General features: G+C 49.1%; 1 protein-coding gene across 3 annotated transcripts in view; it reads right to left on the reverse strand.

The window, feature by feature from the left end:
* The window catches only part of SETDB1 (SET domain bifurcated histone lysine methyltransferase 1), a 1213210-nt gene that overhangs the window by 184663 nt on the left and 1016199 nt on the right, over positions 1-12348 (reverse strand). For all 3 annotated transcript variants that reach the window (XM_069649750.1, XM_069649751.1, XM_069649752.1), the window contains exon 19: positions 8302-8464. In XM_069649750.1, the coding sequence (XP_069505851.1) occupies positions 8302-8464 (163 nt within the window). The remainder of the gene's footprint in view (positions 1-8301; positions 8465-12348) is intronic.

Genomic DNA, 12348 nt, shown 5'->3' on the forward strand with positions numbered 1-12348 from the left:
CAACAAGTTACTTACCAACTGGTAACATTCTTTCGATTGGATGTTCTTCGAACGTATTCCACATCTTTGACATGTAATGTCCACAGCGGTGTACTTCGGGAACATTTTCAGCAAAGGGCGTCCTGCGTCGATGGCGTCGGGTCGATGTCCCTCGAAGGCCTCTGTCAAGGGCGACGTCACCGGATGTTATAAATAGGACGCACGGTGCCAGTAGCTTCAGTTTATGTTTTTCCCCCCCATAAAGTGCGACATGCACACATCCAATGCCTGCTTGACTGCACATAGCCTTGCGGAAACGTAAGCTGCAATCGCATAGTAAATTCTCCAGAGGGGCAGGCTGGGAGGGCGATGTGGATTACGTTGAAGCAACATCCAATCGAAAGAATGTTACCAGTTGGTAAGTAACTTGTTATTCGAATGGATTGTGTCCTCCAACGTATTCCACATCTTTGACAGACTCCCAAAGCAGTACCAGAAAATGAAGGAGGGAAAAGAATTTAGAGTCCCCAATCAGATGGCAGAAATAAAGAACCGCCTTACTTTGATCAGGGAGTAATGTTTAACAAAGGTGTGGATAGAAGCCCATGTGGCTGCATCACAAATATTCCTAATAGGAACTCCCTGCTGCAGGGCTGTGGAAGTAGCCACGCCCCTAGTGGAATGAGCTTGTAACCCTTCAGGAGGGTCCTTGCCCACCAAACGGTAAGATGCAGTAATAGTGAGGATAATCCACCTGGACAAGGTCTGATTTGTAACAGCCTGGCCCAATCGATGACCAGCATACCCCACAAAGAGTTGATCGTCTACTCTGACTGTGGACATTCTAGAAATATAAAAGCTCTCCTAGTGTTCAACCTATGGAGTTGCTCCTCTTCCTCATCAGGATGAGGAGGATAGAAAGAAGGAAGAACCACTTTCTGGCTTAAATGAAATTCGGACACTACCTTAGGTAGAAAGTCAGGACGTACCGCTCAGTACAACCCTATCCTTGTGGAAAACAGTAAAGGGCGGCTTAGTTGAAAGTGCCTGCAATTCACTCACACTGCGAGCGGAAGTAACTGTAACCAAGAACACTGCCTTGAAAGACAATCTGAAAGGACAAGAGTGCAAAAGGTTCAAACAGAGCACCCATGAGGAATTTCAAAACCAAATTCAGATCCTAAACCGGCACCTGGAAAGGGGACGGTGGGAACACATTAGTGAGCCATGTAAGAATTTGGGAAATCAAAGGAATCTTAAAGTAAGAACATTCTTCAGACGAGCGCTTGAAGAAAGACAGCGCCGCCAGGTAACCCTTAATGGTGTGAGAGAGAGAGAGAGGCGTGGAGGGCAGATGGACCTTTCTAGAAGGTCCGGGTACCACGCTCTCCTTGCCCAATCCGGAGCAATGAGGATCATGTGAGATCCGAACCTCCTTAAACCATGAGGAATGACAGGGACTGGAGGAAATGCGTACAGCAGTGGGAATGACCAATCCACTACGAATGAGTCTCCTAAGGCTCCTCTCGGAGGAAATTCCCTTGAGCAGAATCTCTGGCACTTCCGGTTGGCACTTGTGGCAAAGAGTTCCACTTGTGGGATTCCCCAAAGGGCTAAGATCTCCAGAAGGACTTCCTGAGCCAACTCACATTTGTGAGAGATCGCGCTCTGCCTGCTCAGAGCATCTGCTGCCGCAGTGTCCTCTCCGGCCAGATGAACTGCTGAGAGCAAAATCTCTCTGCTGGATTGCCCAGAACCAGAGCTGCATTGCCTCTCTGCACAACGGGAGGGACCCCACCTCCCCACCGCCCCCCCTTTTTTTGAGGTCATGCATGGCCACTGTGTTGTCCGTCATGATCAGGGCACTCTTCCCCAGCACAGCCTGATGGCCCTCAGCTCTAACAGGTTGATGTGGAGTTTGGACTCCGACGGACACCAACGACCGCTGGTGGTCAAGTCTTCGGCATGAGCTCCCCATCCATCAGGGAAGCATCCGTTACTACAGTCACCTCCAGCCACGGTTGCCAAAACGGCTCCCCCTTCATCAGGTTCCCTTCGTTGGCCCACCACAGAAGATCCTGGGAGACCGAGATTGGAATCTGAACGGGATCCAACATCCTGCCTGAGAACTGCGACCACTGCATCTTGGGGATCCATTGCAGGGATCTCATCCTCAGCCTCGCCTCTGGCACCAGAAAAGTGCAGGATGCCATGAGGCCAAGCAACCTTTAGAATGCGAAAGCCGGGAGACTGTGGGCACGTTGAAAGTTGTCCACCATCTGTACAATGTGATGAGCCCTTACCTTGGGAGGCGACCACTTCCCCAAGGAGGTGTCCAACACAGCCCCAATGTACTGGAACTGTTGGGAAGGTGTCAGATGTGACTTCTTGAAATTGAGGGAGAAGCCCAACTTGTGGAGGGAGCGGCAGTTGAGACCGAGGTGATCCAATGCTTGCTCGGGAGAGCCGCGCACGGATCAGCCAGTCGTCCGGGTAGGGTTAGTCGTGAACCCCCCCCCCCTCGCCTAAGATACGCTGCCACCACCACTATTAGCTTGGTGAAGATCCTCGTCGGCGGAGGTCAATCCGAATGGTAAGACCCGAAACTAAAAGTGCGAGTCGCCAGCCGCAAACCTCAGGCACTTTGTGCTTGGGATGAATCAGCACATGAAAGTAAGCATCCTGTAGGTCCAGAGACACCAACCAATCGTGAAGTTGAAGGGCCTGGTAGACTTCAGAAAGAGTGACCATCTTTAACTTGTCCTTCCTGAGATGTTTGTTCAACCAACCCAAATCCAGGATGGGTCTCAATCCCCCCCGTCTTTCTTTGGAATAAAAAAATATGGGGAATACCATCCCAGTTCTATAGCGCCTTTCTCTAGCAGGGTCAAGATTTCCTGCACAAGGAGCGGATCTGGAAGTTTCAAAGAGATTCCCCGGTGGTTTGTCGTGAGGCCGCTGTAGGAAGGGAAGGCAGTAGCCAGGGCTATTGTATCCAGAACCCACGCATCCTAAGTAATAGCTCGCCATTCTTCGAGATGCTGAGACAGTCTGCCCCCAACCGCCAAACCATGGGACATGGCCTCATAACTGTTTTGGAGCAGCTGCAGCAGTGCCTGAAGGAAATGAGGCAGCTGCCTGAGCGGCTTTGGCACCTCCATTTCCTCGACCACCACGGATACTATTACGTTGACCCCTTTGACTGGCGGCTCCTCTCGTTCTACCAAAGGAGGAGTAGTAACGAAAAGAACCTCCCCGCTGTCCCTTAGGACGAAAAGGCGGAGGTTGATGCACAGCTCTGCTTAAAGATTTCACAGCAGCTTTGGAGTTCTGCAATCCCTCTTGTCAGCCTTGCTGTCAAACAAATGCGCGCCATCAAAGGGCATGTTCAAAAGATGGGCTTGCACATCCGGAGCAAAACCCGACTTCCGCAACCACGCAAATCTGCGTATAACGGTGCTCGGAGCCATCTACCGGCTAACACTGTCGGCCGTGTCCAAACCCAACCGAAGGGATTCACACATGGCGTCCTTGCCATCTTGTACGAGAGAAAGGAACCCATCCCTTTCTTCCCCTCCGGGAATATGCTCAGCCGCAAGAGAAATAATTCGACAGGGTATGTGAAAATCTTGCAAAAGCACAAGTGGAGTTGGCTGATTTCAGCGCCATACTCCCTGCAGGAAACGCCTTGCGTGCCCAACCGTCAAAGCGTTTGTCATCCCTATCAGGAGGGATGGTAGGGTACGCCACCTGCCTCGATGTGGCCGTAACCACCTGAACCACCAGACTGTCAGGAGTGGGGTGAGATGAAAGATAGCTGGGGTCGCTACTGGAAGGGCAGCATTTCTTAGTGAATGATTTGTTAACTGCTGGAAGAGACTCCGGGGTCTGCCAAGCAGCCGCCACCCTTTTCGGCAAGGTCAAATGAAAAGGTAACACTGGGTCAGAAGACGGGACCTCGATCCAGAATATCCGTCAAGTCATCCTGAACAAAAGCTTCAGGAGTAGATGATCAACCAAGATATTCAGTGACCTAGCCATCAGTCTCCTTTAGGACGACTCGTCATGAGCCCCAGGCGTCAGGCCTGCCAAACTCCACCTCAGGAGAAGTGCCTAATCCACTGGATCATGAAGAGATTGCCTTAACTCTTCCAGTTGACTCTCCCCAGAAAATACAGGAGGGTCAACAGGGTCAAAATCTAAAACTGTCCTCTCCTCCTCATAGATGTCATCCAGAGGGAGGTAAAAGTAGTCCTGTCTCGGGACAGTTGAGGGTCTGGAGTCATTAACAGGCCTTACAGAATTGGAAGTAGCCTTCCTTGGAGGATCCACAGTACCAGGGATCTCCGACGGCAAATCCCGACCAAAAGGCCCAAAGGCTTCGGCGTCGAGGGTTTCAGCGTCTACAACGGCACCTAGGGCTGGTACAAAAGCAAAGCTTCGACGTCTGTATCCGACGTACACAGCAACAACAGAGTCAACACCGAACTTGTGCCCTTAGCAGGTTTCTGCGGTCTCGCTGGGGACGAGGACTGAGACCTGGAAGCACATCTCTTGTGGCCATCCTGAGCCTTGTCCGAACGGGACCTCGAAGGTTCCCGATGAGGATCACTTCGAGGACACGAAGGCGCACGAGCCACGGATCGAGACTGTTCCTTGCCAGCTTCATCAGAAGGCGCGGACGGAACTGTGCCCTGGGATTGGAAAATCACCAGCATCTGCTCCCTGAAGGCAGCCCATTCCTCCGGAGTCGAGGACTTTGTTGGACAAGTCACTTTCCTTACAGCTCCATCCTCCGAGGAGGATGGGGAAGGGGACCGATGACGACGCTTCCCAGAATGCTGAGACAAGGGGGAGGAATGGCGGGAACCACTCCGGGACCGAGAACCCTGGGACTCCTTAGACTCGATGGCCCTCTAGCCCCTGCCGACTCACCTTCCCGGGGATCGAATCCATCTTTCAACCCAGTTGCCCCTTCTGCAGGCTCCATCAAGGCCATATCTAGATCCTAACCCTCCTGCCGCCCGACCCCTGCATGTTAACACATCTTACCCTCCCCAGGCTTCCTTACGTTCTCGGTATTGTGCAGTAAAATCTTTACCACAGACTCATTAAGTTCTTCAGCGCGGTCGTTGGGACCTCTGGGCGCCGACCATGAACTTCTGTCTTGTCCCACGATTTGCCTTTTTTCTTTACATTTTATGCTGCACCGATGTTCATTCTCAATCTTTTCTATTATCTCGCTTTGGTTTTGTCGGGGAGCTTGGTTCTTCTCCATCTTCCTCTATGCCTAGTATGTCTGCTCCTTCCCTGCAAGTCGATATCCTGTGCTGCCTTCCATCCCATTCGAAAACCATGCCAAAGGGGAATGTCCATCGATACCGAATGTCTTTCTCGCGAAGAAAGCTTGCCACCGGGCCCATCTTCCCCTTATTGAGCAGTGTTATCTGGGACAGATCTTGGAAGAGTTGCAGCTCTGAGACGTTGTAAGACAACTTTCACCTTTCGCGTCGCCCCCCAGTATTTCTCATTTATAGGAGTAATCGTGCAAGACCGCCAGGACATCTCTCTGTCTCGCTCTGGTTCTTTCCTCAATGGGCCCACTCTGTGGACTCGGTCCAGTCTCAACTAAGCTTTATCTTTCAGTTTTGCCAAATCAGTGAATATTCGCAGAATTGTCTCCTTCAGGTCCTTATCCTGCGCTTCTTCAGAGAGGCCCTTTACCCTAATCTTCATCCGTTTGCATGTCCAGGTTGTGGGTTGCTTGCGCTAGGTGCTCCATTAGGTGTTTGTCTGTTTTCCGTGCTTCTTCTGTGAGCTCCTGGAGTGCTGTCTCATTGGTGTCCACACTCTCCTCCAATTTTGTGACATCACCACCTTTTATCTTTATGCAGGGTTGAGGCCAGATGCTCCCGCATCTTGTCCAGTTGTGCTTGGACCGTCCCAGCAATTTTGTCCCCAAAGTCCTAGAAATACTCTTTTAGGATGTCCGGTGTGACCTCTAGATCTTCACTTTGGTGCCCCATGGATTCTTGTCTTTCTAGGCTGCTTTCCCTTTCAGCTAGAGATCCTGGGTCCCTCCTCCACATTTTTTGTATTGCACCTTCCAGTTTTTTTGTTTTTGTGTTTTTCGCCAGTGTTTGGGAGTCCTTCCCCTTGTTTTTTTGACATTTCTCCCTTTAACACTGTGGGCTTTCCACGTGCTAGATTGGTCGCTGAACCTGTTGAAAGTTGTCCCCTCCGTCATTGGGTTCCCTGTAGCTTTGCCTACCTTCTCTGGGGCCTTTGCGTAGGTGTTACATTTTTGTCCCCCTTCACCACCTGTTACAGTTCAATATGGGGTGCCATGGCCCCTCTGTCCTTGTTTCTGGGCCTTCCTCTCTCCTCCACCCCAGGCTGGGCTCATATGGTGATCTGCCGCCGAGTTTCGCCTGCTGCCCTCAGCAGCGACTCATCCCTCTCGATTTCCTTGCTATGGTTTTCTCTTCCCTCTGCTTCCTTTGTGATGGTGCCTCTCCCCGCAATCTCTCCTCTGCTCCTCCTCCTCGGGCCACTCCTCCTGCCTCCTCATTCCTGGTACAGGCCGCCTTTCTCACCTCAGGTGGCCCGGAATCCACCCGGAAAATCTTTCCTCTACTCCGGCTGGCTCGGCCCCTGTACCGGACTTGCTCTCCTTGGGGAGTGTAGCAGCTGTCACTCCTCACATGTTCTCCGCTTGCCTCAGAGTCCCGCCGTAGGGGCTCTTCCTCTCCTGCGCTGCACCTTCTATGCTTTCCGGGGCTGCCACAGTGCGTTCCTCCTCTTCTCGTCGGCGGGCCCGAGCTTCACTCCTGGAGGCTCCCACTGGGTTTGCCCACTCGGCTGTGCGTTCGGAGCTGAAATACGCTGCATTTAAATCCCTTGCTTCCAGCCACCAGAATTGTGGTCAAGTCCGCTCCTTTTCTGCTTCCACTGCACTTTCAGTCCGCACCTGGGGAGGGGATTAATGCAGATTTACCGAAGTTGAAAGGGTCGGGGACAGGAGAACTTTAATTAGGTTGGTCACTGGTCGGCGGCCTTTTTAGAATCCCTCAACCGCTTTCTTAATGAGGAAAATGCTTCATTAGGTGAGTTCGCTAAGACAAGTGAGGATATGTGAAGGATACTATGTGTAAGCTCCAGCAGTTTAATTTCAAACCCATTAAAGTATAAAAAAACGTTTTCCAATTAGACTGATATATGACCTCAGAGAAAATGTGCTGTTACCAGCTTTATAAGGAATAGTCGTCTTATCCCAGATTTTTTACCCAAATATTTGCTCTGTCTTCCTGCAATTAGAAAGGATTATTTAACATTTGTAGTGTGCGCCAAACCCAGAGGCATCAGGGTGCAGGTTACAGGAATAGGACACACTGATACAAGTACAGAGGAATAGGTGTAGAACAGAGATACAGGTATGGAGTTAGGTCATACTACAATAGAAGACAGTTGTACAGTGAGGGCCGGGGCCAGTGTCAGTGGGGTCTGGAGGTTTCCTTCGGCTGGGGTTTCCTGGGCAAACAGGGTGTTCCTGTGTCCAATGGCGATGGCAGGGAAACTTGTGCCCCCAGCTCGTTTCAGTCTGTAGGGTGGGACGGTCAAGCGGTTGGAATGGTTTAAATGGGTGGGAATATCTACCTTAGATTCAAATTAATCTGGTCTCCACCGTGGAAGTCAGGTGCGCTAGGATGAGTAAGGATCCTCTGGCCCTAGAAACCATGAAACACCTTATGATGTCATGTCCAGTTTTAAACAAACTTAAAACGCTGCACTTCATAAAGTTTGTTTGTATATGTGGTAAAGAGGGTACAGAGATCGGCAAATCTCAATGATTTTAGCCCTTACTTGTTTTTTAATGCTGCTCTATGAAATTCTGCCAAGCAGAATTTATAGAAACAACCTTGATTGAAATGTATGTATGACTTGTATTAGTATTTTTTGTTAGAAATTATGAATGTATTTGTTAAGTAAACATACATATAATATTTTTATGTATTGGTGCAGATGTTTGTATTATGATGTGAAAGGTTTAATGTAAACCATATCCCATTAAATAAATAAAACAAAATGTTAAATCTTGCATATTTGAGATGCACAAAGCTTTGAATGTAGGTAGAAGTCTTGATGCAAAACTTAACTTTATTGGAGTGAATTATTCATTGTCGTGGCTCCATTAAATTTGGACACAATATTGATATCTTGAAGACCATAGAAAATTAAGCGATACCCAAACCGCGATGTTAAAAAGAGATGCAAGGTAGGATCCAGACCTCAGCCTGTTATGAAACTAGAAGCAGCACCTACCCGTGTTGGCTGTTAGGTTCTTCTTGTCATCTGTTTCATCCTCAGAGCCAGATGAGATGGTTTGGATATCATCACTGTCATTGGCAGCTGTTGCAGCTGGTCCTGGAAGTTTCTTTTTGCTGCCAACCTCACTGTCATCACTGCTTGAAAGAGTTAACACATCCTGGAAAGAAAAGGGGGAAATGTTCACTTTGTCAATCAAAGAAACACCAACACTGCACAGCTGCAACCTCAATCTAGAGCCATTTTGGGTCTTCGAGTTTCATTTCATTTCATAGCAGAAGAGACGTTTTATAGTTAGTGGATCATGGCGCTATGCATACATAATGTGAATAACAAGATGGCCGATGTAGAGTGGGTTACCCAGTTACAATCTAAAAATAGATGATGAATCATTGTCACCATGGTATTACAAACTACCTGATCCAAGTTCAATGCTGGATGCAAACAAATGTCCTATCTCTCAATCGTGAAACAGCAGAGTTCCTGTTCAACTGCACAACTAATCCATCCTCACTGACTTTCCACTGGCTTAATCCCTTGGGCCCTCCACCATCACCCACTCAGAAACTATGAAACCTGGGTGTGATATAACAGGGACCTCTTTGTTGATAAACAATGAATTTGCTGTTATACATTGTGTCCTATTTTTGCAGCCTTAAAGCAATACTGCACTTTTTTCAGTTGACACAGAAACGTGTCTTGGTCCTGGAGATTAGCTCATCTCATCTACTTTTGACTAATAGAATAGCATCTACACCTAGATCCAAGAAAAACTGCTAATACAAATACAGAGCTCCCAAAGTCATGCAGAGGGAAGTACTTCAAGATGGTACGTTGGTACAAAAGAAGGGATACGTCAACAGGAGTTGAAGGCATAAGGACCTCCAAAGTCATGGGCCAAGTGTTTGCAGGTGCGAGGGGCCCAGTCTAATACAAGTGTGCCAATACAAGTGTGCTCTCCAAAGTGGGGGCTTAATAGCCCCGGGCTCCAGAGGCAGCAGCACCGGGGCTATTATGCCCCCACTTTGGAGAGCCATATTCATGGTTTTCCCCCCTCCCCAAATTGTGGGTAAGATTTGTGTTTGGAGGGGAGTTGGTTCCTGGTCTCCTGAATGAAACACTTGTGCCATCACTACAACAACCAGAATCCTTTGAGACTGAAATTGAAAAAAGTAATTAGCAACACCTGAAAAGAAACACAGCTAACACAGCCTCCCTGATGAGAGTTTGAGACTTGAAAGTACTTGGAGGAGTAGAACTAACTATTGTGCTTTGGAACTGTAGCAGTTGGGATTTAACCCTGGTAATTTTTGAACATTGTTGGGACTATTTGCATCTGGGATTCAGCCCTGTTATTATTTTTTGAACTGTGTTGGGATTCAACCCTGTTATTACTTACATCAGGATTAAATGACATGGAACCAGAGTGCGCGCCCGACCTTCTTTTTCTACTTAATACAAGTGTGTAGACAGTTTCACAGTATGGGAGTTTAGCAGTACTGTGGTCTTGTAGTGTTCTCCTTTTTGTAGTGCCTAGTTTAGAATGTGGCAATGACATGGCTTCTTGTTCTTCGTTGGCCAGAGAGAGTGAGCTTTTCCTCCAAGTAGGGTGGAGAATTTATCATTGTGACCTTGCAAAACAGTGGAGCTTTGGAAGGATTATCTTGATATCAAATATTTTCTGACCTGTAATGTGGCTGGCTGTAGCGTGGTATACGACTTTCAAACGTGTCCATTTATTCTTGTAACATATAAGTGTGGAAGGAGCGCTTCCTTGCGCTAGAAGGTCCTTGCAACCTAGAGCAGCAGTATATCGCTTAATTCTAGGAGCACAAGAACCAGGCCGTCAGGTGCAGTGAGGATGGGTTGTGGTGGAGCACAGCACTGCTGCTCCTGGAAAGCAGATGCACAGAAAATGTAATCGGGCGAATACCAGAAGTGTCTCAGCCAGGCAGGGGCCACTACGATCAATTTGCACCGATGCTGCCTGAAGGCATTTAACAATCGAGCCACCAGGGGTATTTGGGTTAGGGGGTGGGGGCATAGAGGAACTTCCCTTCCAAGGGGAATGTGAGGGTTTTGAGCCTATAGATTTCCTTGATGGAGTCGATCTTGAGGTAAGCTGTGTGTTGTCGGTGTATTGGTGGATGTTGTGTGTGGCTAGGAGGGCACCCAGCGGCCCAAGGTATAGATTGAAGATCACTGGGGAGAGGATGAAACCTGAGGAACTCCATAGCCGACGGGTAGCATTGGCGATGTAGAGGCGTCCATCTGAACAAACTGCTGGTGGTTGGCGAGGTAGGACTTTCACCAGTGTAGAACAAGGTTGCTGATCAACATGCACCGATGTAAAGTGTCCCTAAGCGCCTGGTGGTCTACGGTGTCGAAAGCGGCCAAGAGGTCAATTAGAACCAGGGGTGGCTGTAGTCAAGGATGTCGAGGGCGTAGTTGACCACCTGCATGATTGCTGTCTCCGTGCTGCATCTGGGTCTGTACCCGTATTTGTAGGTTTGGAGGAGATCATTGGTGTTGATGTGTTGCTGCAGGTGTCCACCTTCTCGATCTTACCTAGGAAGGGAAGATGGGGAGATATTTACCTATGTTGTTGGGATCCAAAGTGGGTTTCCTTAGTAGAGGGAGGAATTGTCCTGTTTTTAGGGTCGATTGGAAGGTGCCTCGAGTTAGGGAGCTGTTTATGATCTGCAGGTAGGGAAGGTGAGATTTTGCAAGGAGGGTCTTGAGGATGGATGCTGGGAGGATGTCTGTATACAATGTGGCTTTGAGGGCTGCCAAGGTTTCTACCAGGTCTCTGTCGAGAGTGTTTTTAATAATGTCCAGGGTCTGGAGATTTGCAAGGGGGTACGTGAGGTGGGCCTGTGGATACAGAGCTGGTGTCTATGTGCTGGCAAATTTTGCTGATTTTGCCGATGAAGAAAGTGTTGATGGCGGTGGATTTTTTGATGGTGTGGTATGGCAGGGCCAGGTCGCGGGTTGATGCAGTGCTTGACTGCTTTGAAGAGGGCTCTGCTTTTGTAGTCTGCTTCTGCCATGGTATTCTGATAGTAGGTGGTCTTGGCTGTGTTGATTAGTTGTCAGCAGGTTGCTCAGAGTTCCTTGAGGAGCACCAGGTTTTATCTTGTTTCCTCATTACGCATTTGCAGAGGATGAGTTCTTGCTTGTATCAGGGTGCAGACTGTTTTCGTTTGCAGGTGCATTGTTTCAGACGATGGAGGCTGAAAGGGTGGCATTGAGCGTGCTTCCAGCAGAGAGTTGTAGTTCAGTTGGGGATGTTCAGTCCATGTACGGTGGAGGTTGGCAAGGTTTTCCGTGAGGGCTTCCACAAGGACGTTCTTGAAGGACCTGAAGATTTGTCTGATGGGTTTCTGCTGGGAGTGCTCGACTGGTGTGGTATGCAGGATGTTGAAAGCCACAGCAAGGTGGTCAGACCAGTCAAGCAGGAGAGGAGAGCTCTAGTGGAGGGAAGACAGTGCGTTGATGATTAGGTCGAGGATGTTACATTTCTCGTGTGTTGGGTCTTTCGTGTGATGTTTGAGGCTGTGGGTGTAGAGAAGGCCGAGGAGAGCTTCCTTCATCGGTTTGGTGGCCTTGTTGCCTGACAAGTTGAAGTAGCCTAGGATGATGGATGTGAGGGACATGATGGGTACCAGGTCAGTGAAGTCTGATGAAGGTGATGTTGGGTTTGGGGGGGGGGGGGAGGTCTATAGATGAGATGGGAGGTGACTGTTTCCGTCGGGGAGACCGGGAAATGGCAGGGGAGGACTTTGAAAGACCCAATGTTGTCAATGTCAAGTCTGGTGCAGGGCCATAAGGTCTTGTGTATGACTGCTGTAGCCGTCGGGGACAAAGACATCTAGGATGTGGTTGTCAGCCAGGTCTCGGTGATGAAGATGGTGTTGAGGTCGTATGTAGTGATGAGGTCGGCGATGTCTGCTGGATGGGTGATAGCTGAGCAGATGTTGGCAAGCAACTTCTGTGTTGGTGAAGGGTGCTGCTGATCTTGGGGCTGATGATGTGGGTGAGGTT

This window comes from Ambystoma mexicanum, chromosome 1p (genome assembly GCF_040938575.1).
Source record: "Ambystoma mexicanum isolate Mex_15411 chromosome 1p, UKY_AmexF1_1, whole genome shotgun sequence".
Classification (NCBI taxonomy): Eukaryota; Metazoa; Chordata; class Amphibia; order Caudata; family Ambystomatidae; genus Ambystoma; species Ambystoma mexicanum.